Here is a 23,885-nt window from a genome sequence, read left to right as displayed (position 1 = left end):
GTCGACTATCCAGTACATCTCACTCATACGACTTGAAATCGAGCAACTTGGATTTTACTATTCCTGTAAATAAACAAAAAATGCAAAGTAGTTTTTCCCTGCAGGATGAAGATGCGTTGAAAAACAATGATGTAACACCTGCATGCTGACAACAAACCACAGATTTATTCAAACAGACATTTAATTCCCAGTTGGGTCTTCATCAGATTAAAATATTGTCCATTTAAATAAAAGTGTGATTTAAAGTAGAAGTGCATCTTTTCATCAAAGCTTTGGAAAACCTCTAAAGCACAAACTGAGCAGCACACTACCTCTTTCTCTTTCCGCTCCAGAGCTTCTCTCTCCGTCTGCAACTGAGACTCCAGCGAGTGTTTTGCCTCTGTGATGGTTGCATGCTGCTTCTTTTGTTCAACCTGCGACACACACAACAAAGAACGAAGAAACTATTTAGCACAGCAGTTATTTACAACATGCGCAGGAAGGCGTGTGGGAGCAAACTCTTGTGATCAAACTGATTTTTCAAAGATGCAAGCTACTCATGCACATTGTCCATATAGGTGAGCCATTTGTCAGCTAAGCAGCAGTGCAGCAGATATGAGCATTTCCTCCACTGCTCTTTTTGTTCACTCACCACGGCCCTCCATGAACACTGGGGGGCAATCTTGACAGTTGCTAGCCATAGCTCAGTGTCATCACCAAGAGCAAACTGCCGGGGATGCTGAAGTAGACCCACCCACACATTGTTCTCCCTCTCTGTGCATCCCAGCCCTCCTCCCGTTCCTCCTCTAGCTGTCACCTCATCTACATCCTCTCACACACACACACCCTCCTGCCATGCTCCACGGCTATTGTTCAGACTGCTTTTTCTCTCCCTCACCGTCTCTGACTCAGTTTCCTGCACATCCTTCATCTCCCTCCTCCCCCCTCCCTCTCCCCCCTCCCTCCCCCATCCTAACCTTCTCCAGGGACTCAGCGCTGGCCAGCAGGGCCTGCTCCAGCTCGCGGATGCGGCTCTCCAGCTTGTCAATCTCTTCGTTGCGCTCTCCCAACTCACGACTCAGCTGCTCTGAGCTGAGCAGCAGCTCACTGCACCAATCCGCCTTCTCCTTCAGCTGGGAGGTCAGCTGCTCCACCTGGTAGTGAGTAAGAGAGAGAAGAGAAACGAGGGGAGCGGGGAGAGAGAGAGAGAGAGAGAGACAGAGAGAGAAAGAGAGAGAGAGGGGATCGTTTAAAGAGATTCGCTCTCAGACACCACTCGCTACAGCATAGCTGGTACATGTACAGCTTGCTGGGAGGTCAGCTGATCCACCTGAGAAAGGAGGGGGCCAAGAGTAAAAAGAGGTGCAGGGACAGAGGGGAGAGAGAGATTTCATTCAGGGTGACACAAATCACAGAGCAGTACATTCACCAGGAGGACCGCTGGCAGGTAACTGATCCATCTGTGAGACGGGAAAACATCAGCAGATCAATGAAGGGGAGGAAGAAGAGTCCACAGGAGGGAGGTTTGTTTTGGATTATCTCAGAACTGGGGAAGAAATGTATATCTAGACGGTCAGCTGTTCTCCTGTAAAATTATGAATGTGAATGGCTGACCTTTTTTTATCCTTTTACTCAAAAAATGCCTTTTTAAGGATTCTTTGTCACAGAAAACTGAGTTTCTAATCAAAACAAAATGACACTGTAGTAAGGCAGACGAAATACACCCCCTCACTGGCAGCCCTTCATTAAATATTAATGTGACTAGATGGACTCTTCATCAGAGTACTTCGGCTGTGAAATCTATTTATATTTATTCACAGATGGAATTATAGTGAACTTTAGGGCGTCTTTCTATCCAATTTCTTGCTTGACATTCAGGAAAAACTTGGCTAGAGACATGCCAGTTTGTCATTTACCTCCAAAACATTAATGAGGCAAACAAACAGAGATAATTTCTGATTTGCTGCTATACAAATAAATTTGAATGAATAGAAACTGTTTTGCTGTTGAGTTTTAAACTGGGACATTGAAGGGAGAGACAAGAGGAAGGACAATGTGTTGAATTTCGCTTCCATATGAAGACATATACAGCAGAGAGGGATCAAACAGGAGAAAGGACAAGAGAGATGGACAGGCCATTAATTGCTACAGGGTTGGGCGGGATCACTAAAATGCACTAAATGCTCTCTGGGGGAGATTTGATTCTACATGTAGCTAGAAGCAATACCTTAAAGGTTACTCCATCCACCTGTAATAGCCACGGGAGAGAGAAGGCATAAAGGATCAGAGGATGGAGAGTTCAAGGGCAAGAAGGGGAAGAAAAAGCACTTAGTGATAAAAAATGAGTCTCTGGAAATTATAGAAATTGTCATGGCTATGTTTGGGGTATCTGAAATAAACAAGAAACCACAGAACTAATATCTAACTACAGTATAACATAAATCAAAGCTGGAATCACAAATTATATTATTCAAGTCTTTATCTAATTTATGAGGAAACATGGTTTGCTCTGGTCAGAACAACAAGCAGCCGAGGTGAATCGAGGACACTTCCGTTAAAAAGACCGTAAGGAAACTACAGAGAACAATATGATACCACTGAGCATTAAACTCATCTTTCCCCGGAGGGAATAAGAGACTTATCTTGTTTCAGATTGGGCCCCACAAATCATTGAATTTAACTGTTAAATGTCTTTATTATAAACAAAATGCCTTCACAATGAACAGAGTGGGCTGCTTTACTGGAAAATTACTTTGTTGTATGCAAAGATTTAATCGACTGGTTGGAGGACATAATTAGTGCTTCAAATGTGCTGCAATACAAGGACAACAGTGTTGATCAAAATTACATTTTCTCCTCGCTGAGAGTGAACTAGAGGCTTGTGAGTGGATAACAAATGACAGTTAGTGACTTGGGGGGCAGTGGAAGAAGATGTTAACACAACATGGATTTATTATAACTTTAAAAAGTTGATCTGGCAAATATGATTGCAGACAGTAGCACACCCACACATCCAGCAGATGCAGACCAACATTAGCATTAATTTAAAGAAGTGGAAATATTTGGCTGTTTAGCTGCTAAAATGCTCCATTATGTTCACCAGCTAGTTGCTAACAATCTGTCTGCTGTTCGGTGCTGCAGGATAGCGTACAGTAGGTTTATCTGAGCTTTTAAGAGACTGGAAACAAGGCTGATGAGAACAGAGAGTGAACCAAAGTTGTGGGCTGTAAATCCAAAACAAAGAGCTGAATTATTAAAACAACTCTGAGCTGAGGAGAACCGCAGAGTGAGAGGGTAATAATTCCCTATGGGTTCGTCACTATAAGCAACACCTTTCACATTATCCATCATCAGCTGATCCCGTATTGATGTAAAATATAAATAAATATTAATTAGTGTAACTTAAAAGCAAAATTTTAGAGTTTAGCCTGTAAACAGACAGCAGTTAGTGCTCAGCCATCAGTCTTGACGTGAAATTATGCCACACCAGAACAGTGAATAACATTAGCTAATCTTATGGACACCTCATTCCTACGGTATCGTGTATTCGAGTGTTCATGCGAATGAAACCCACTATTACACAATTTACAAAGGATCACAAGGACAAACATTAATCCCACTCTCACCCTTTAGTCTTTGTAACACTCTCATTATTTGGTGTCATTTTCGAAGCAGCACAGGTAATTCTACCAGCTCTATTGTTCTGCTGTGTGACTCTCAGTTCAGTGTTCATAGTCACAACAGTGTTTTGTTCAGAAAATAAGCATCTCTTTTAACTCCAGGGAACTTAGCTTTCTCCTGTTACCTCTTGGTTTCTTTGCTCAGAGCCAGCCTGGAGCTTCTGTGGATTCTTCAGCTGTTGTTCCAGTTTCTGGATCTCCTGCTGAAAGAAATCTCTCTCGTGTTCTCGATCCACAGCTTGTTCCTGGACGCAAAGATAAAGACGAGTTGCAGAGAGATACACAAATACAGAAGGTAATGTGAAAATATTAAATCAGATCTTCAGTTAAGTGGACTTAATTGCTTTATTTGCAAAGAGATCAACATTGTTTAATTATCAGAGGCTGTGGGAGCAAGTTTCTATGTATTCAACTTTCCTTTCCTTACAGTTTATTATCTAGATAATGTTGTGTAATGCTGAGTGACCATTGGCTCCACTTATGTAAGACAAATTATGTTCCTCCACTAAAACCTTGGCCTTAGATGATCAGAGAAAACATTTACAGTATCACATTAACCCTATTATGTTCTTCATGCCAAAGTAATTAATTACCACCTGCACGATTGACTGTCAAAACAGAAACCATTTTACTGCACACCACAGAAAAATAACAGTGTCTAGTTCTATTCCAAATAATTTAATTAGAAAATTACATAATTACAAATGTCTTTATAGAAAGAATCTGCACCATCACATATCAACTACGGGCCAAGTGGCCCAATTATGACAATGGGAACAACTCAGTAGACCCTGAGCCAAATACGAAATCATGAAGCCATTAGATTTGCTTTTAGATTGGTTGTCGAGTTTGAACCTAAATCTGTAATTAGAACTTCAAGCAGTTATCCTCAAATTAATGACAGAGAAACTTTATGAACCAACAATCTGCAAGTGGATCGGACAAAAAAATAATTTTGCAAAAGCTTTCTAAAAAAGGAAAATATTGAGCACCGGGACTGCAACTATCTCATTATTTATTAATCAAGAAACTAATCTGCAGATCAATCGATTAATAGTTTGGTCTGTACAATATGGAAAGTGTAACCCACAGCTGAAGGTGAGGTCTTCAAAAACCATTCTTTCGTCTGAACCAAAAATATTTTATTCACTTCACTGAAAGGACAATGAAACTAAGTGAAAACTTATTTAATCATATTATATATTACTTTCTCTATTTATCTGCACTTATTTTTGTCCTTCTGCTGCTGCTGCAACTGAATTTCCTCTCTGGTGATGAATAAAGACGTATCTCATATTGAATATTGAGAATACATGTTAAAAAAAAAAATCATAGATTAACAAAATTCTTGCCAATTTTCTGCCTACTGACCAAACATTTAATCTACAATGAGAACTGGTATAAGAATTTCATTCATGATTAAAGGCTTCCCAAAAGGAATAAAAACGTAATACTCTTATCACTGACGTCAGAGTATGTCTACATACATCGTCGTGGAGTAAAACTGCCTCAGATAAACTGCACTGCTATCATTTTCTTTGTCACTTACATCGAGAAACCTCCTGTTCTTCTCCAGTTGTTTCTCCAGAGCTTGGATCTGCTGTTGGAGGTCGCCGTTCTCGGTCCTCTGAGCGTGTTCCAGCTCGATCACCCTGTTGACCTGCTCCTCCAGCTCCGCCTCCAGCAGTTTCACCTGCTTCAGGAGGTCTGCATTCTCCTTCTCCGCCTGACGTTGGACCTCCACCTTCTCCTTCATCAGCTTCTCCGTTTCCTCCAGCAGGTCTACAGAATAGAGCGGAGGGAAGAGGAGCGGTTAGGTATCACTGCCTGTCAGTTAAAGGTGGCCAATTTAAGTTAATTATTCATTCAGGTTTGATTTCGGTGACAAACAGGATGCTGAGATGAAGCTACTGAAGAGTCTGAAGTCTGTGAGCCGTGTGATTAGATTTAACACAGATTTAGCTTTTTGCCAATCTTCTGGTAACTTTTACAGGTTTGTCTGGCTAACCTCAGACTCTTCCAACATCTCAGTCAACGTAATGCCCCGCTACCGAACATGATTCCCCATCATGATGTCTCGTTGCCCCTCCACTGCCACCAGTGAACGACCCACACCGGTTTACCCAGGATCAAACCCCGCAGGATTAGTACAAAAGTTGCAAGGTGAGAGAGTGCAAATGACAGAACAAACATGTGGACAGCCCATACATTGCGATATCCATGCCCAATAAGCATTAACAGGCAGGGGAGAGGGACTTCCTGAATAGCCAATCATCTCACTCACTCAAAGAAATGCTGTAAGCACAGCGTCTACAGAGCAAAAAATATATATAATCATTACAAAAAGATGCCTTAATTTAGAGCGTAGATGATTGACAATTAGGAAATAATGACTCCATAAAAGTGTCTGAAGATTACTTTCATTTCATCATGCTAAAATGAGTGCTAACACCGACTCCAAGACATTAAAAATGACAAACCAGGACAAAAATTAGTCAAAATGAAAAGCTGAAGCAAAACGTTAGTCATTGAACTGAGTGAATTTGTGAGCTCAAAGCAAGCAAGCTCCAAGCTTTATTGGTGAGTTGCTGGATTAGGGTTAGAGAGATGTGCTGTCACTCAGCTACAGTAGACAATCATAAGAACATATAGTAGATATGACTGAGCCATGCTCAAAGTGGACACACCTGCTTCAGGTGCTGCAACCATTGCAGCTTCAACTAGGCCTACAGGAGAATAAGAAAGCACAGGAATGTAACATGCTCTTATTTTTTTTTTTTTTTTTTCATGAACAGGAAAACTCTTGGAAAAAAAGAATAGAAAAGGGTGAAGACAGAATGGCAGTGCTTTTCTGTCGGATTCACTGTGATAGGTTAAGGCTGTAGAAAGGATGCTGTGAAAGGAAAAGGTTTCTGAAACAGCCCGTATGGTTTATACCCTTAGATACAGAATACTCACCAATTTATCAGAGAATGTGCTCATGGGATATCTTTCTGATAATACAGCATATAAAATTAGCAGATACAGTTATGCTTCCAGAGCACTTCTTGGCAAATAAATGTATGACGTGTGGCACAATTACCGGTAGCAAGTGTTAAAGGAATGTAGATAAAGAGTTGCCTCAGTGTTGTTACACTGAAAAAAAACTTTCTAAAAATAAACATTTATTGACTTTTTGACTCTTGGTCTCAATTCCGGTTGCTGGCAATGCAGCACAATCACGGCTCATACATTTTTTATGTAATTTTATTAGACCACAGCTATAAAATAAATCACTATGAGTTCTGTGCACCTTTCAATCAGAGCTGTAGCCCTTTCCCAGAAAGCAGTATAGATCCAGATCTAGGTATTGTGTACTGTCAATATACAGTGATAACAACTGCTGTATGACACGCAGTTGCGACTCTGGGTTAATAATTCACAACAAATCTACCTGTCCCGTGTAATTCAACAAGCAATTTATGCTTTAATGAAGGTGACCTTCATCTAACACAACCATAACAAACAGTGACTTTAAACTTGAACCTTGATAAAAGATGATGTCTAGAATAAAGTTCAACCTACACTTAATGTTCAATAAATTAATCGACTGGTATTTTACTTTCAACTGTAACAATGATAACTTCCGGCAAGTGGGTTATTAAAAATCTGTGTGTATTTTTTCCCCTCTTTGGTGAGGGCATTCTGGGATACGTACGAAGCTCGCGGGGCCCGGCGTGCTCCCTCATGGCGTCCTGTTGCCGTGCCAGCAACTCCCGCTCCTCCTGCATCTGAAACCTCTCGTGTTCCAACTCGTGCAGTCGGCTACCTGTCACCTGCATGGAGAAATTATATATGTTATCACTTAAAAGTTTTTGTGCTCACATTAATGCCAGTGGAAGTTCAGAACTCTTCAGCTATGGAATCAGCAGAGCGTTGGCGACTTTTACGCACCATGCACCTTAGCAGTTGTTGACCCCGCTCTGTGATTTTACGTAGTCTTCCGCTTCGTGGCTGAGTTGCTGTTGTTCCTAAACGCTTCCACTTTCTAATAATATCACTTACAGTTGACCATGGAATATCCAGCAGGGATTAAATTTCACAAACCGTCCTATCACAGTACCACGCTTGAAGTCACTGAGCTCTTCAGAATGACCCATTTTGCATCACAAATGTTTGCAAATGGAGACTGCATGGCTAGGTGCTTGACTTTATACACCTGTGGCAAGGGGTCTGATTGAAACACCTGAATTCAATAATTAACAGGTGTGGCCAAATACTTTTGTCCATATAGTGTATATCTCACCTTTTATTGTATATGTAGACATTTTTTTTCTTTGGATTCAACCTTGTACTTACATGCAAGTCTCTGCGCCAGAAGCAAGATTCAACAATCTACCTTTAAACGATGTCAAGTCATGTGCTATCTCACCAAAAAGGTAATTATTTTTCCTCCACTCTGCAGCTGGAATGCCTCACCTGCAGTTCTTGCTCGAGGCTCAGCTGGAGCTCTTCCTTCTGACGCAACTGATCCTCCAACACAGCCCGTTCACCCGTGTATCCATCAATCAGACCTGAATGTGGACAAAGCAAGAGGGCAGTTATAAAGGGCGCTGAAATAGAAATTTCACTTCCATTTCAGTTTTTGTGTTTTTCGTACCCTCCCATTCGTGCAATCACTCAAAAGAAGAATTAACAGGAATTACTTTGAGCCTAGTTTAAGTCTCTCACACACACACACACACACACACACACACACACACACACACACACACACACACACACACACACACACACACACACACACACACACACACACACACACACACACACACACACACACACACACACAGGCAACCATCCAGATGAACCAGCACTTAGCAGCGGGATACAAAATCCAAGGTTACAGACAACACAACAGCTAACAAAAACATACATACATAGATGCAGAGGCACACAAACACGCATACAAATGCAGAGGACGAACACAAGTGAGCGTGTCTGACCTATTTTGCTTGACATGAAGTACAAGACTGAGCTGTAAACACAATGAAATGCTCCATCATTACTGTACTGCTCTGTCACAGGTCAGCAAGCATGAAGCACCGGGATGGTATTCAGTTCATACGAGGAAAGTAGGTACGCACACACTAACAGACCATTCATTAATTTACAGTAGCTGGAAGTGTAGAATGAGACATGTTTGAAGGTATATTGTGCTTTTTTTTAAATTTGTAGCTCACATGTAGCTCATGTGTGTTATTTAAAACTGAGACAGGCAGAAGGTAAATGTCACCTGTGCTATCAGGACATAGTTGTTATTACAGACCAGCTAGCAGGATCCGAAGCGGTGTATAAAGTTTGCCTAAGGATGGATACGCAGCCATCAGATGCACATGATTACTGGCTGCTGATTGACTACACGGAGCTCCGTTGGGAATCTATAATAACATTTACTCTGCAACACAAATTCCCAAATCTTTATATATTGTCCAACTTAGCCCTTTTTCCCTTGTTAAAACATAACAAAAGCATCCTGTTCAGTGTATTTACTGACATACAATACGTTCCTTCAATCAGTGAAGAAGATCTTTTTTCCAGGTTGAGCCTGTCTCTTAATTCAAAACCAGTTTAAAAAAGGCCGCACCCAGAGCTTTTACCTGCGTGGATCATCCACACAATAGAAGGAGAATAATTTCTCTTTCACTTCATTGGCATTTGCACAAATAGATGTCCACGAGACACAGGCTTAGCAGACATCAAACACTCCCTAAAAGTTAATGAAGAATAGGCATGCAAACATGAGCAGGCAGGCACAGCCTAAAACTCATTTAGATTATAATGACAGGTTGACAGTTTGGGGTGTAACATTTATTGTCTATCAGAGCCAAAACAATTAGTCTATTAATCCATTAGTTGATCAACCGAAAGTTAACTATCATACAATAATTATGATAGTTAACGAGGCAACTATTGACTAATCGTTTCAGTAATTTGTCAAGCAAAGATATTAAATACTCTCTAGTTTCAGCTTCTAAAATGTGAGGATTTGCTGATTTGTCTGAGCTGTTGGTCGAACAAAAACAAGCAAATTGAAGACATCACATTTTTACTGACAGATACATTAGGTAATCAAGAAAATAACCTACAGATGAATTAATAATGAAGATAACTGTTAGTTGCAGCCCTTTTCTCTACAATGTTCTGTTATTTTCTATAGCTTGCCACATGTTCTCCCTCTTTGATGGTCTACTCTAGCCTATAAAATTCTAAAGCTTTTTTATGAGAGCAAATATTTGCCATTCTTCAGGACCTCTATTAGAATTATAGAAAACAAACAGGATACTCAAGTAAAAGACAATATAAGATTACAAAGAGCTATAAACTCACCATTGTTCAGTGTGTACACAAAGCCAGAAAGACATGACTGAGGTACTGTACATTTGCCAACTTGTGTGAGGGACCTAAAATCAGCCGAGTCGACTGGGTTTGGTATGTAAGAGAAAGAGGATGTGGTTGCAACAGTTGCCCCTCGAGGACCAGCTGTCTGTGACATGGATGGGACATCGAGCTAGCTTCACTCCCAACATTATCTGTCACAGTACTTAAACTGGTGTCAAAGATTGGCCACTGACTTCCTGATTAATCAAGGTTAATAGATTTTAATTTGTTCTCACCTCCAAACACAAACCCTCATTATTTAGTTGTCAAACACGCAATCAGACGTTCAAAGATAAAAATCAGAGACAATCTGACAAACAGAAATGACCATTTGTCAATTTCTCACCACAGATGGTCTCACACTCCTTTACTCTCCCTTTCAAACAGCTGATCCCATTACTCCCTGTAACACCCCCTCCCCCAGACACATCCACACATGCATTTTCACTCCAGTGCCTTATGCTCTCTGTTTTCTGTAATTACTCTGACATACAGACAAACAATGTCACATCATCAATTAGAGTCCGTACAGAAAAAGCGAGTGCTTTATTTCTTCCTATATAGATGCTGCATTGAAGAAGATGGCTTTTAGAAGTTGCAAACAGTGAATAACAAATAAAAACGAACCTACATTTATATCAAACTAAGCTATGTCAGAGAAAACTCACTATTTTACGATGATCCTAATTCCTAAATGTTCATGTTGACGTTATCCAGAGGAACTCACCCTCAGCCCGGTGAAGTTCCAGAGCCAGCTGCTCGCGTGCCCGGGCCTCCTCAGTCAACCTCTCCTGCAGCTCCTCCTGCTTCTGCAGCAGCTCGTTCATCTCCTGGTTGTGGCGGAAGGACTCCCGCATCAGCTCAGTCTGGGTCATCCGGGCATGTTCGAGCTGAGAGAGGAAGAGGAAAGAGACGGTGTCATATGGGCAGAAGAGTTAGGAAGGAGGACTGGTCTACAATAAATAAGTTCACAATAAGACACATTAAATATGAATGTGTGCCCTAAAGGGACACTCCACTGATTTTACACATTACTCATGATGAGGAGATTAATTTTAGTGGCTGACGTGTCATCAGGGTTATCTTGGCTTGGGTTCAAGAGTCAAGATTTTTAACAGAAAGCCTGTGTTATAAATTAGAGATGATGGGTTTTAAAAGAGATGGACATTCAGGAGGCATATAATGAAAGATGCTAATAAACTGTATCACGGGAAGTGTAGGATCCAGTATTTTTTGCTGGGCTTTTATTGCCTTTAATGGATACTGACAGGTGACAAGTGACAGGAAAGTGAGGAGAGAGAGAGGAAAAGGCCACAGGTCGGACTCAAACCCTGGGCCCCCTGTAGCAAGGACCCAGCCTTGATACACGTGGCACCAGGCGAGCTATCTGGACGACCCCTGCTTTATTGATTATGACCTATCTTTTATAATTAATTCTCCATCACTGGTATGCAGCCACACTCCACACTGGACTACTGTATGACATGGGAAAGGGTAAAAGAAACTTTTCTTTTTGAAATGGAGCTGGGTTACAATTGAAATATATTGCTTTCAGTTGAATCATATATTAACAATTGATCATATTACTGCATTACAAATTCCTGTTGTCCACATTCAGAATAATAGAGTTGAAATTAAAATCTAACAAAACAAAGTTCTTTTTTTCTACATATAAAACCTTCAAGCTCACATAATGCATAACAGTTCATTCCTGTCCATTTGAGACTTTTACACATCATTTTTACATGTTGCATACTTACTGAATGCAGAGAATTTTATTTTTATTATCAAAATATTTATTTCAACTGTATCTTCTGGACCATTTTGGAAGTTTATACACTTAATATGAGGTAGATAAGTTAAAAGGTTGTGTGTAACATTCAGGAGGATCTATTGACAAACATATAAGAATTGTTTTGTACAATACAAAAGTACACTGGAAATGAACAAATAAGGCAACTAGTACAAAAGTAAACAATAAAATTAGGTTAGATAATGATATAACTTTTGTATAATGACCTCCTGGTCAGGGGAGAGGAAGCATCTTTTCCTTATGGCACAGCTATGAAATCATTATAATGTAATAACCCTTCACATTCACATTCACATTCACATTCACATTCATACCGCATATTTCCATATCTCTCTGAGCAAAGGTCTTATTGTAACATTATGGTAACCAGGAAGTGGTAACTTGACCCTGCCACATAGAAGTCATATAATCTTTCACCTACTCTTTGAAAAGCAGCACACAGAGCCTCTGTGCTCCTACGTGGAACGACATTTAACTTGCATCACATCCGCATGTGCGGACCTGAACTACATTAAACAGCCTGTGAAATTGTTCTTATAAAATATTAAGCAACAGCACAGTTCTCTCTATCCAATGTACAGACTGAATTAAGGCAAACCCAGTCTTGATGTATAATTTACAATGTGGGTTAGCAGGTGAAACTTACTGTATAAGGAGGAGTGGGCAGGGAGATTTTGGAGATAACCTTGAGAAGGTGACCATTAGTCCTGTGATTGACATGCGAGATTTGGGTCTGCACCACCACAGCATTTTTCTCGTTCAAGGTGCTGCATAGTGGGAAAGGTCGGGGAAGGGGTACACGAGATTCCACCTCGTACACATCCTGGTCCTCCCCTTCCATCCAAGTCTTGCTCGGCATGCTCGCGTTCCAGTAAGAGCGGTAGGAATCCATGGTAAGGGATGGATGGATGAAGGGAGAACTTCCAACCTCAGTTTGTTACGTCGCAGCTGCTTTTCTGGAGTCATCAAAAGAGGTGTCCATGCGCTATGATCCGTCAGGCTGAGCTGTGCAACCGCAAATGAGAATAAAGTCCAGTGGGGAATAAAGTAGTGAGCAGCGTTGTGGGTAGCTCCAAGCAACAGTTTCTATGTGTTTGCCTCACACACAAGAAGAGTAAACAACATTCGGAGAGGTTGACATTCACGTCATCTCAATCACATTCTGCCTGGTGGAGGCAGAACAAGCTCCAGGTAAATATTCAGAGAAAATCATCTGGTAACTGTGAGAATTTCTACCGTCCGATTAAAAAGTGTCATCCTCGGCAGCAGGTGGAAGTCTCATCTTGGTCCAACAGCTTAAAAAGCATTCCTGACCATAACCACAGGAGGTGGTTAAACACAAAGGCAAGCATTTCTTCTCTTCTTGTCCTCTTTGAAGATCTCCAGCCCGCTCTCTGTTCTCTCTGACCTTCTTTCTTCACATTAAAACCATATCATGCCGCTCGGTGAAGCTCACACCCCCACGTCTGCTCCAGCTTGCTCTCCTCTCTCGCTGCGCTCTCTCTCTCTCTCTCTCTGGAGATTCATTAACAATACTATGCGGCCGTAGCAACCCCGACCTGTGGGGGAAGCCTCCCAGGGGCCCCTTTTAATTGTTAAGTCTGAGCGGCAGCCCGCAGAGGTTGAAATGACAGCGTTAGTATCTCAAGTCTTCCACTCTTTCCTTTTGACTTCCTTCTGGGATTGCTGTCATTCCCTCTCTACGCATGCTCCCGTGCCCATAGCACAATATTACTCACTGTAGCCAGATCTCTCTCCTGTCAGACGAGATTTACTAACCTAGGCAGACTACTGTTACTATGTTACACTCACTCTGCCTCTATTTACTTATCCATCTCAAAAAAATTAAATAAAAACATTAAATCCCAGACTTCCAGGGCAGTTTCCAACACTCAAGACGAGAGGATTTTTCTTCCACTTCCTACATTGATCGCACAGAGCAGGATACTGTTCAGAAAATGTGGGAGGGAAGCAGGTGTGGCTTCAGTCTTAACAGCCAGTGGGCCAGGTAGGTTTGCATATAGATCACACGCTCTCCCCAAACACACACACACACACACACACACACACACACACAAATAACTCTTAGACAGCCATGCCCTTCCCACAAAAAGTTGTCAAACTGGATTCCCGTCCTACGTAGCCACAGAAAAAGAGCAATTAAGGCGTTGTGACACGCTGCTTCTTGATCCCACCTACTGTCTCTGTTAGGCATGTCAACCGTCATACTGACTGCACATGAACAATTTCCACGACTCACCGGCAGATAATGGGGGTGAGCAATGAGTGAGCAAACAGCTTCCACAGGCAAATTATTTACAGCAGTAGTTTAACAAAGACACTTAAGATTCCTGACCGGCTTGTTACATCAATCTTTGTTCACGACGCTGCTTCACAGGCAAGGCATGATGATCCAGCACCGATCACAGACAAGACTAATGTGTTTCAGATCAATAGCAGCAGGAAAATCATTGAAGAAACCATTAGAGGCTTTGTTGATTACAAGTTTACTGTGCTGTTAATTGTGTGTACTTAGAGGAGACGTAAACAGTGTAACATGGAAACTGCTGGAAACTGCAACTGGGGTTGAAGCGGTATACCAATACCATGGTACCAATACCAATACCATGGTATACCGTGTACATTTGTCTACCTACGGTATTGAATTCTACCATATTACTGTAGTATTATTTTTAAAAAATGGACTAAGCCTATGTTCAACTACCATCCTTTAATGGTAATTGTAACTGAAACCTACAAATTTCCTGGTATTTTTGCTTAAAAAATGTGTTAAACACTTTATTATTATCAAAAGCTATTCTTTACTATTATGACAACCCTCTGTTAGTGGGGCAAATCACAATTTCTTGAGTTTGTGACACTGTGGTATTAAAAATGAACAGTATATGTATTGTAGTATATGTAAAATAATACGTGTGGAAAAACCACCAAGAAGATGCCAGAGAAAATGATAGAGGGTGTATTGTAATCAAAATGTAGCAAATACATTGCAGCCTTTAAAAAAACCCAAAGATGTAAATGATTCAATAGATAACACTCAACCAACATGCACTCTGTGGTGGAGATGGATGCTGGACTGAAATTTCTTTAAAGCTATTTTTAGATCGCCAAGATAAAACCCATCTCAGCGTGAGTAAAGCATGAATTTCAGCCAACGGGAAGATGTGCTGTGCAGTCAGTTACAGTAACACATTCAATGGCCTAGTTACACTGGCCTCGTCTCTCTGGGCTGACACTGCACACAGCGGGGGCACTACATGGACGGCCTGAGGGTGGGGGGGGGGGGGGGGGGGAGGAGGGGAGGAGTTACTCTGTCCGACTGGACCATGATTGGCCGATCGACCACACAAAAGCTCGGTGTAAATACAGCTCGTATCTATAGGCAACCAGAGGGAATGAGGCAGCTCTTTTGTGTGTGAATTCTAGACAGGCCAACTTTGTTGCTGGCCACATTCTGCAGTCTCATCCCCATTATGCCTCCATGAACAGGCGTAGAAACCCACAGAGGGGGTTAACAGTGTCGAGTGTGAGTATTTAAATGTTCTGACAAAGCCTAAATGTGTCACTAGAGCTTTCTGTTCATTGGTCACTTTGAAGCGCACACACACACACAAACACACAAACACACAAACACACACACACACACACACACACACACACACACACACACACACACACACACACACACACACACACACACACACACACACACAGAGGACTGTTTATGAAGGAAACGTTTGCATCAAATGTTTGGTCAGATTTTTTTAATTAATAATTTTTTACCCTAATCAACGTAAATCAGGAAACTTTGCTTTCTTAAGATGATTTTAACAAACAAAATAATTTTTTTTAAAAAGGTATAGGTTCAACATTTTTGTTAAGCTAACCGGCAGCTGGTTCTAGCTACATATTTACCATAAAAGTTAAACTATTCCTTTAACACTGATGCATCTAGCAGTTTGAAAACATGTTTATGTTCCTCAAACTAAGGTATTGTAATAAACTAAAACTAAATTAAACCTTTGTACTGACAGCTATGTGAAATTTTCAAAAGGCTACCCAGCCCTGCTATGAACTATTGAATTATTTTGTTCCTTTCATGCCTTGCCTTATAATTCAGACTGAATTGCCATTTTGTTTGATTTCATTCATTATTTTTATTTTTATTGTCTACTTGAATCACTGAACCCATCTCAGATGTGGGTGATGATTCAGATGTCTGGAACAAGACTAACTCAAGCCAATTTATTTGACATTATATAGTATAAAATATAGCAGAATATTTCAGACCCACTAACTGTTTACAAGACAACTAAATACAGTTTACCCCCTTAGATAAAACACTACAAGTTTCTTAGTGGGCAGAAGGTGCCATACGCAGTAAGACAAAACAATACTACAACAACCATAAAAATGGTACCTGGTTGGTGGTGTCGGTGATGGCCATCAACATCTTCTCCAGAGCAGTTTGGAGTCGGCTGCTGATGCCCATCAGATATTCCTCGTTCTCTAGTTGTGTCCCCGCCCCCAGCAGCAGGCTTTCCATCATCTGCTGGGACACCTCCAGACCCTCGTCAGCCTCCGTTTCCCCGGACCACAAACTCACATTGTCTGTGCCAGTCTCACTGCCTGGGAAACTTTCTGCAGAGTGACCTGGTATGACCAGAGAGCAGAAACATGTCACACTCAAACCTGATGCATATTACACTATCAACAGATTTCAGTTCACTGCAATATGTTGTTTATTACAGCTTCCTGAAGACAACTGCACACCTGTACGCTCAAACTTAAAGTAAACCAATAATATTGTGAAAGAATATTCAGCATAATCATGTAAAATGCTGCTAAGATAGTAAAGTAGCATGATGAAATAAATCAATGTAAAGCTTGGTGCAGGACAAGTACAAAATGTTAGTGAAGTGTAGTTCATATTCATAATGGAACAGGAGAAAAAGCAGTGCTAAATACATAACCATAAGAAGGGTGTAGGCGCAGACATCATCCGGATCAAATGAGTACGCTGCACTCACATGACTGAGCCTTTAAGCTAGTTTACATGACGTGATCTGCATTTATTCACTCAACTTTGCAACCTCATTCACGTTCACATTGTCAGAGGAATATCACGACAGCAGCAGTCAGAAGGATGGGTCACACATGAAAACATTTTCATGTCGGAACAACGTTGACATGCAGACACATCACGGTCTACGATTTTCAGGAGAAAAAAATTGATCCGTGCAATCGAAACAAAACTGACACATCAGATTATAACACATATTGTTGACGCGATGCATGAAACAGCTACAGTCCTGTAGTCTCTGTGTGAGTCATACAGCTCTATGGCATGATGCTAAATGTAGGCTGCAATCGCACCGCTGAACATCATTTGAAAGTTTTTACATAAAAACATGTGATTAGATTAGAGAAGGGATGCCACAAACTGTCTTGCAGGTATGTAATTTGACAAGCACCAACCATAATTTTAATATTCAAAGAGCTGCACGTGCAGTGAAGCAGAAAAACTGGCTTTTTGAGAAAACTTGTGTATTATAAAATGAGTGTTTACTGTAAAGTATGCAGCAGAAAGTTCTGAAACAGAACTTTCAGAATTTATATTCACTTAAAAAGAAAGAAAAACAGAAAGACAGGGTCTAATGACATCCATTGATCCACAGGGGGGCGACCCTTCCAGTGAGCTATACTGTAGTTTAGTGATTAATATGAGTAGCTATGGTTTTGTTTTGGTATCAAGTGTTAGGATTAGCTTGTTTAACATGAGACTTTGTTGTCTTTAGCTCCCATGGAGTTATCGCCTTCAGTTATAATGAACTATTCAGAGCGAATCTGATATTTTTCTGACGTCTGAATTACAGGACAAACAGCCCATGTTGTTATTTGCATGTTATCACGTTGAATTTGTGTGTGACAACTGTACGAAGAAAAATCTCCAGGCTAGATGAAGAAAGAGAGGAGCATCCACTCTTTGTTTATGCACTAGCATTATGTAGTCATGGTGCAGTATTGCTCTGTAGCACCAGACTATATTATCAGCAGAGGAGGTAAGCTTAAATTGCAGTCCCAGCTGCCTGCAACACTGTGGATGGCGCATCAGTGCTGTGTGGCAAGTTGAATTCTCAAACACATTTAAAATTTAAATCTAGAAGCCCATTTAAAAACAGATTAAAACTTCAATAAATGTGATTTAAAACAGATTTGCACCAAATGTTTTTGTTATTCAGACTTAATTAATGCAAACTAATTCTAAGCTCCATAAAATGCCACAAGCTGGATTTGGGATGCCAGACTGAGGATAGCCCCAGAAACTGCAAAGCAGAGAAATATTCCAATATATTATTTCCAATACTGAGTTGTTGTGTAGTGAGCATAATAATACACATGATTTTGTAGATTTTCTAATCTGTTTTCTGATATAGTTGCCTGCTTTCTACACTACTAATCTCTCCTCCAGCCAACTACCAACATCTGAACCAACCTATTTGGGTAGGTGGGCTGTGAAACCTGTTGGCTAAACGTAGGCACCGGCATTATTATTACTACTTATGACCTGATGTTACTTGCCTGCAGCAAAAGGTCTATTGGGCTCTGTGTTAGCTCTCTGTGTAGTGGAGGCGGGCAGTGTAGCCTGCTGAGCTCCACTGGAAGCAGACAGACTCTGTATGTGGAGGCCTATCGTTTCCTCCGCCGCTGCCGTCGTCTTCAGGACGTCAACCAGCACCTGACTAAGTTTCTCATTGGCCTGGCGCAAGATGTTTCTGAAAGCAGCAAAAGAGGTTACGTTAATAGCAACCACAGTAAAGAAGAGTTTCTTGCTCTAGATATCTGTAGTGTTATCCAATCAGAAAAAACTGTTCACTAAAATAAAGGGCACACACACTTGTGTCTACTTTAAGAAACAAACATGCAACAGGTTATCATTAACTTTGTGGAGCATCTCTGTGCTCAAAGTTGATTTAATATTTAGGAAACAGTATGAACACAGTTTTTGTCTCTACCTTTCAGTGTCCTTATCGGAGGAATCTCCATCATCCTGCAACGACAATTTGCCTCCACCAGCCTGTTTTATTCCCGGCCCCCCTGGATCTTCCTCTTCCTCAACTTCTTCTTGCACATCTTCTCTCTTCTTTAAGGCCTGAACAGGCAGGAGAGAGAACACAGACAGCAGCCCCGTCATTGCAAAGTTGCAGTTGGATAAACAGACTCTGAAAACTCTGGACAGCAAATGACAGAGTGGCTGTGTGCACAACCATTAGTAAAAGTGAATTCAAATAAGGCGCAGTGAGGCGCACGTATACACACTGCCCTTGTACGAGCACAGAGACACACACAAACACAAAGGCGCACTTCTAACTCCCTTAGAGCCGAGAGAAACACTAGTATCTTTGTGCTGCTATGGCAACAGGTGCACCTGAGGTACAGCGACCCGCAGAGGCAATAGCTCCACCTCCTGGAAGAACAGCAGAAATACAGCTCTGCATCTCCAGTCACTTCACTCCCAGACACTGGACTGTGAAGAGACTGCAGATGAGTGAGACTGGCACTGGTTTTCAGTCAAAGAATCACTTCTTTAGAAAGATGAGAGGAAATGTTTTGAATGATACGGTTTTATAGTAACACACAATATAAAGTTAAAGAGGTTTTTTTCATGTTTTTGAGACAGAAATGTTTCTGATCATTATTTATAGTAAAAGAGGCTTCTCATATTATACATATTATATTTCTTGTATATATTTTAAGTTACATAAACATGGTATAAAGCCTGAGTTTACCAACCAAATAATTATTTATGGCTCTATAATATTAGCTAAAGAAAGCTGTGACATTAAACTGCATGCAAACATATACAAATATCAATTGATGTTTTATAATTTGTAATCTCATCACTCAACTTCTTTTGTAAACTTGAGAATTTAAACCTAAAATGTCAAAATGTTTATAATCTAGAGCTGCTTCATCCTTATGGGCCTAGTGTACGTCTGTATATAAGCTTTTATCTTTTAATAAAAGATTCTTCTGGCTTTCAATGTCACATTTATCAACCTTCACAGTTTATTTACTATGGATCAACTCTACAATATTTATAGAAATTAGATAATTTAGGAGAAAATAACATAATGCATGTAAACATCTCAATTGAGTGTTGTACAGAGGCATTTTTCTCATCATTAAATCTCATCTGAACCAATTACTGAAGCTTAAGAACTTTTTTTAAAAAACTAAAATATCATTACTGAATCAGTGTGTTGGAGCAACTCATCTCACAAAGAAAACTGAAGCTGACAGCCACTGCTATCACACAGTTAAAGCCTAATCATGCAATAAATGGTTAGTGAAAGCCTCGCAGGCCCTAGGATTAGCTCTTCAAAGCACGAGGAGTGATTTTAAACAGAATTCCAAATCAACATGAAGAAGCCAATGTGTGCGGAGTAGATCGTCGAGAAAGTATGCATCTAAAATGTTATTCTTTGACAACAGTGGATAAATATGCTTTACCTTAAATAACTTAAGCTGTAGTGAGAGACCCTGACAAACTATTTTACCTCTGATGTTGGTAGTGGTTGTGTGTGTGTGTGTGTGTGTGTGTGTGTGTGTGTGTGTGTGTGTGTGTGTGTGTGTGTGTGTGTGATAAGATTATCTACTTAAAAAGGAGGGTTTTGGTTAAATACTGGTTAAACAATATTATAGAAGACTAGAATAGGGCACATAGAAAAAAAAACATCCCACTCACATACTGCATTAATAAAGGTGCAAATTGCACAAACATGTTGCTGCACAGTTTTACATCCTGGTTCAGACACAATAAGATCAAACTGCTTCAACCACATTATTAATTGTAGTAATTTAAACAAATACTTTCATTTCAGTAACAAAAGAGAGACAAAATCACAGTGAGCAGGTAAAAAGCAGTGAAGAATATTACTTTAGGCATACATAATCAACGATAGAGCAGTCAATGCAACACCTGCATTGCGACACAGTGCATCTGAAAATTAATGACACAGCAGTAATAAATTCTCTCAGATGAAATTAATGAAATTTGTGAATTGTGGTGAAAGTGGAGAGTAAATCAACACAATACATGTGACAGCTCAGTTAGTGACACCAACCTGAACAGGTCCAGATTCGTTTTTCTGCAGCTCCTCTTTTAACTTTCTGATCTCTGCGTTCCTCTCCTCCAGCTCCCTCTCCAGTCTCTCCTTCTCCACTTCCTCCAGCCAGGCGCCTGGGGTAAGGGAAGCCCCAGGAGTCCGCTCCTCGGTCTCCTTCTCCTCCACCTCCTCTTCGTCCGACTGGGTTTGCATGGAGGTGCACCTCTGGCAGGCACGCTTGTTGATTCGAGCCAACTCCGTCTGCTGTGCAAACTCCACAGACATCTGAACTATGGCCTGAAAATATGGATCCAAAGATAATGTGTCTTAGGACTTAATTTGATGCAGAGACACAGAGATCTAAAAGTGCTGCTACAATGTTATTATCAATTTTACAGGATAACTTTCCCCAATTATAAAGGTTTTTTATACAGGTTGGAGGGATGAATCTAACAATTATTACATTATTCTGCTGATTATTTTCTTTTAACTATAAAACATTAGACAAAAGGGAAAATGCACTTTTCCGAAGCCCAGGTGACATCTTTAAATGTCTTGTTTTGTCCGACCTGCAGTCCACAATTTGATTAATTGATGACTGATTCATCGACTATTAATCTAAACTGTGTTCTTTCATATCAATCAAACTGAAACATCAAATATTTGGTCACCTACCTTGGCAACTTCCTCCTCCACTCTCTCCCAGTCTTGTCTCTCTTCCAAGGCGACTTGCCCCACTGCCCCGAGGCTCTCAATTGAGCTTCCAGTGCCGTTAATACCGTTGAGATCCTGCTCCTTCTCTCCTCTCCCTCCCTGACACTCCTCTCTTTTCCACTCTGGTTCCCTTTCTTCTCTCAGTTTCCTCAGCTCCCTGTTGTGCTGCTCTTTGAGAGCAGCTACTTCTTGGACATACTTGTGGTAGAGAGCCTTCCTCAGTGCCTGCAGCTGTGCTGTCAGGCCTGCAGACCTGGTAGGGTAGCGCAACTCCACACCTTCCTCTGACAAATCCCCCTCACCCAGGTCCTGTGAAGAGTGGAAGAAAGAAGAAAATAGGAATTTACAAAAATTACAACTAATGTACCAGATAACAGCAACTGTGGTGTCTTAAAATGAGACAAAAAACAAAATATGAAGTTCAGGACAATAAAAGTTCCTCAAGACTGTTCCTGAAATAAACATGTTCTCTTTACTGTAGCTAAACCCCTCCCACCCTTTAACCACTGTTAAATACACATTGTTCTCTCCATCCTCCCGGGATGATGAAGCGATAAAGAGACGTTTTGCGTTACATTACAGACACACTTTGCCCTAACATACTAGCACTCTGTCTCAAGATGAATCCACGTCTTGTCTGTTTCACAGTCATTCAGCTTCTTCAGAACCACTCGCCTCAACCCTAAATTTCCCTTACAAACATACAATCTCTTATAGTGTATCATGCCCTAAATCTATTGCAGTGTCTCTCCCATTCTCACTCTTCTTGTGCGTTTGTCAATCTTCTACTCTCCTTTCTTCCTCTCTGATCTCTGCACAGAGATGCAAGAGTCACAATCATACGAGCAGTGGGAGCTTTGACGTTGGAGTGAGAGAAAGACAAACTAAGTCACGATGGAAGTTGGAGTGACGTGAGTGAGAGATGAGGCTTAAATGGAGAGCAGCTCATTCACGCAAGACAGGATCCTCCTTTCATGCAGCCGCCGAGACGTAGAGTACGTCCGCAACGCACTAAAATGGCAGGTTATGCAACGTCCAAACATTTTAATCGTTAAGATATAGGGCTGTTCATGATGCTGCCTCTGAAGCAAAGCTGGGGATTTAGGGCACATTTTAGCCTAAAGGCTGCAACTGCCCTCCTCCCGCCCACCCTCACTGTCATAGCGTCTTAATGCATGTACACGTTTCAGCTCGTAGTAAGATGTGATGTATGTGACATGGAAGATTTAGATGAGGGCAAAATGAAGCAGCCAAACCTTTAATAGTTCCTCTCCGTGCTCCTCCATCCTCTCAGAGCTGGACTCCGTAACACTGGACAGGCAGAAAGAGAAAGTGTCAAAATGAATTGTTCTACAAGCTCAAATCATTTTAAAAGTTTGATATGGTTTAATCTATATTATATGTTTCTCTTTACAATTACTTACCTGGTAGCCAGAAGTGCTTTATTACTATTTTACAGGTAAGTATAAATGTAGGTTATTAAAATGTACTGATAAGGAACATGAAGCTGCTGTTACAAGTACTAAGGAAAAAACAAACTAATGATTGATTCTCGATTAATGGATTAATCGTTTATCTATACATTTTTCAAAAATAGATTATAAAATATCCAAGGTGGCGTCTTCAAATTACTTGTTTTGTTCAACCAATACTCCAAAATATATTCAGTTTAATGACAAATCCTCACATCTGAGAAGCTGAAATGAAAGTTTATGTTTCGATGTTATGTTTATGTTACTGTCCTATCTAGAGCCAGCGTTTGTCTGTTATTGCGGACTCCATGGAAGGCAGCCTGCAGCATCTGTAGATATAAAAGGCTCATTCTAAGGTAACAAAATCATAACAATTATTATTTTCATGTGATTATAAACTGATGAAAACATAGTTATTATGTGTGCATAAACACCAGTAGGTCATAGATATGAGAGGTTTCTAGATAGCAGAGTTTAACAATACAGGCTTACATTATGTGCAATTATGTTATTTATATCTTAACAATTTCCTTGCAATTTCAGTGACCAACTTCAGTAACCTTCTATAATTCACGTTCATCTTGTTTTCTGTGTAGAACATTAGTGGTCATCACTTCCCTCAGGAAGACATCTAGAATGGCTGAAAAGGTACCTTTATAGGTTAGTGGGCTAACAA

General features: G+C 40.6%; 1 protein-coding gene across 4 annotated transcripts in view; it reads right to left on the bottom strand.

Annotated features, from left to right (window-relative positions):
• akap9 (A kinase (PRKA) anchor protein 9) overlaps positions 1 to 23,885 on the bottom strand; it is a 64,642-nt gene that overhangs the window by 13,547 nt on the left and 27,210 nt on the right. For 3 of the 4 annotated variants that reach the window (XM_051391323.1, XM_051391326.1, XM_051391325.1), the window contains 14 exons: positions 22,994 to 23,048; positions 21,699 to 22,046; positions 21,042 to 21,320; positions 18,930 to 19,066; positions 18,496 to 18,689; positions 16,334 to 16,566; positions 10,807 to 10,969; positions 8,118 to 8,212; positions 7,357 to 7,474; positions 6,347 to 6,385; positions 5,209 to 5,441; positions 3,785 to 3,904; positions 957 to 1,133; positions 312 to 413 (listed from right to left, as the gene is read on the bottom strand). In XM_051391323.1, coding sequence (XP_051247283.1) covers positions 312 to 413; positions 957 to 1,133; positions 3,785 to 3,904; positions 5,209 to 5,441; positions 6,347 to 6,385; positions 7,357 to 7,474; positions 8,118 to 8,212; positions 10,807 to 10,969; positions 16,334 to 16,566; positions 18,496 to 18,689; positions 18,930 to 19,066; positions 21,042 to 21,320; positions 21,699 to 22,046; positions 22,994 to 23,048 — 2,293 coding nt within the window. The remainder of the gene's footprint in view (positions 1 to 311; positions 414 to 956; positions 1,134 to 3,784; positions 3,905 to 5,208; positions 5,442 to 6,346; positions 6,386 to 7,356; positions 7,475 to 8,117; positions 8,213 to 10,806; positions 10,970 to 16,333; positions 16,567 to 18,495; positions 18,690 to 18,929; positions 19,067 to 21,041; positions 21,321 to 21,698; positions 22,047 to 22,993; positions 23,049 to 23,885) is intronic. The other variant, XM_051391324.1, reaches the window with a different exon arrangement.

The sequence above is a fragment of the Dicentrarchus labrax genome, unplaced genomic scaffold (assembly GCF_905237075.1).
Source record: "Dicentrarchus labrax unplaced genomic scaffold, dlabrax2021, whole genome shotgun sequence".
In the NCBI taxonomy this organism is placed as follows: Eukaryota; Metazoa; Chordata; class Actinopteri; family Moronidae; genus Dicentrarchus; species Dicentrarchus labrax.
The sequence above is the reverse complement of the archived record's forward strand: the minus strand, read 5'-3'. Positions and strand labels throughout refer to the sequence as shown.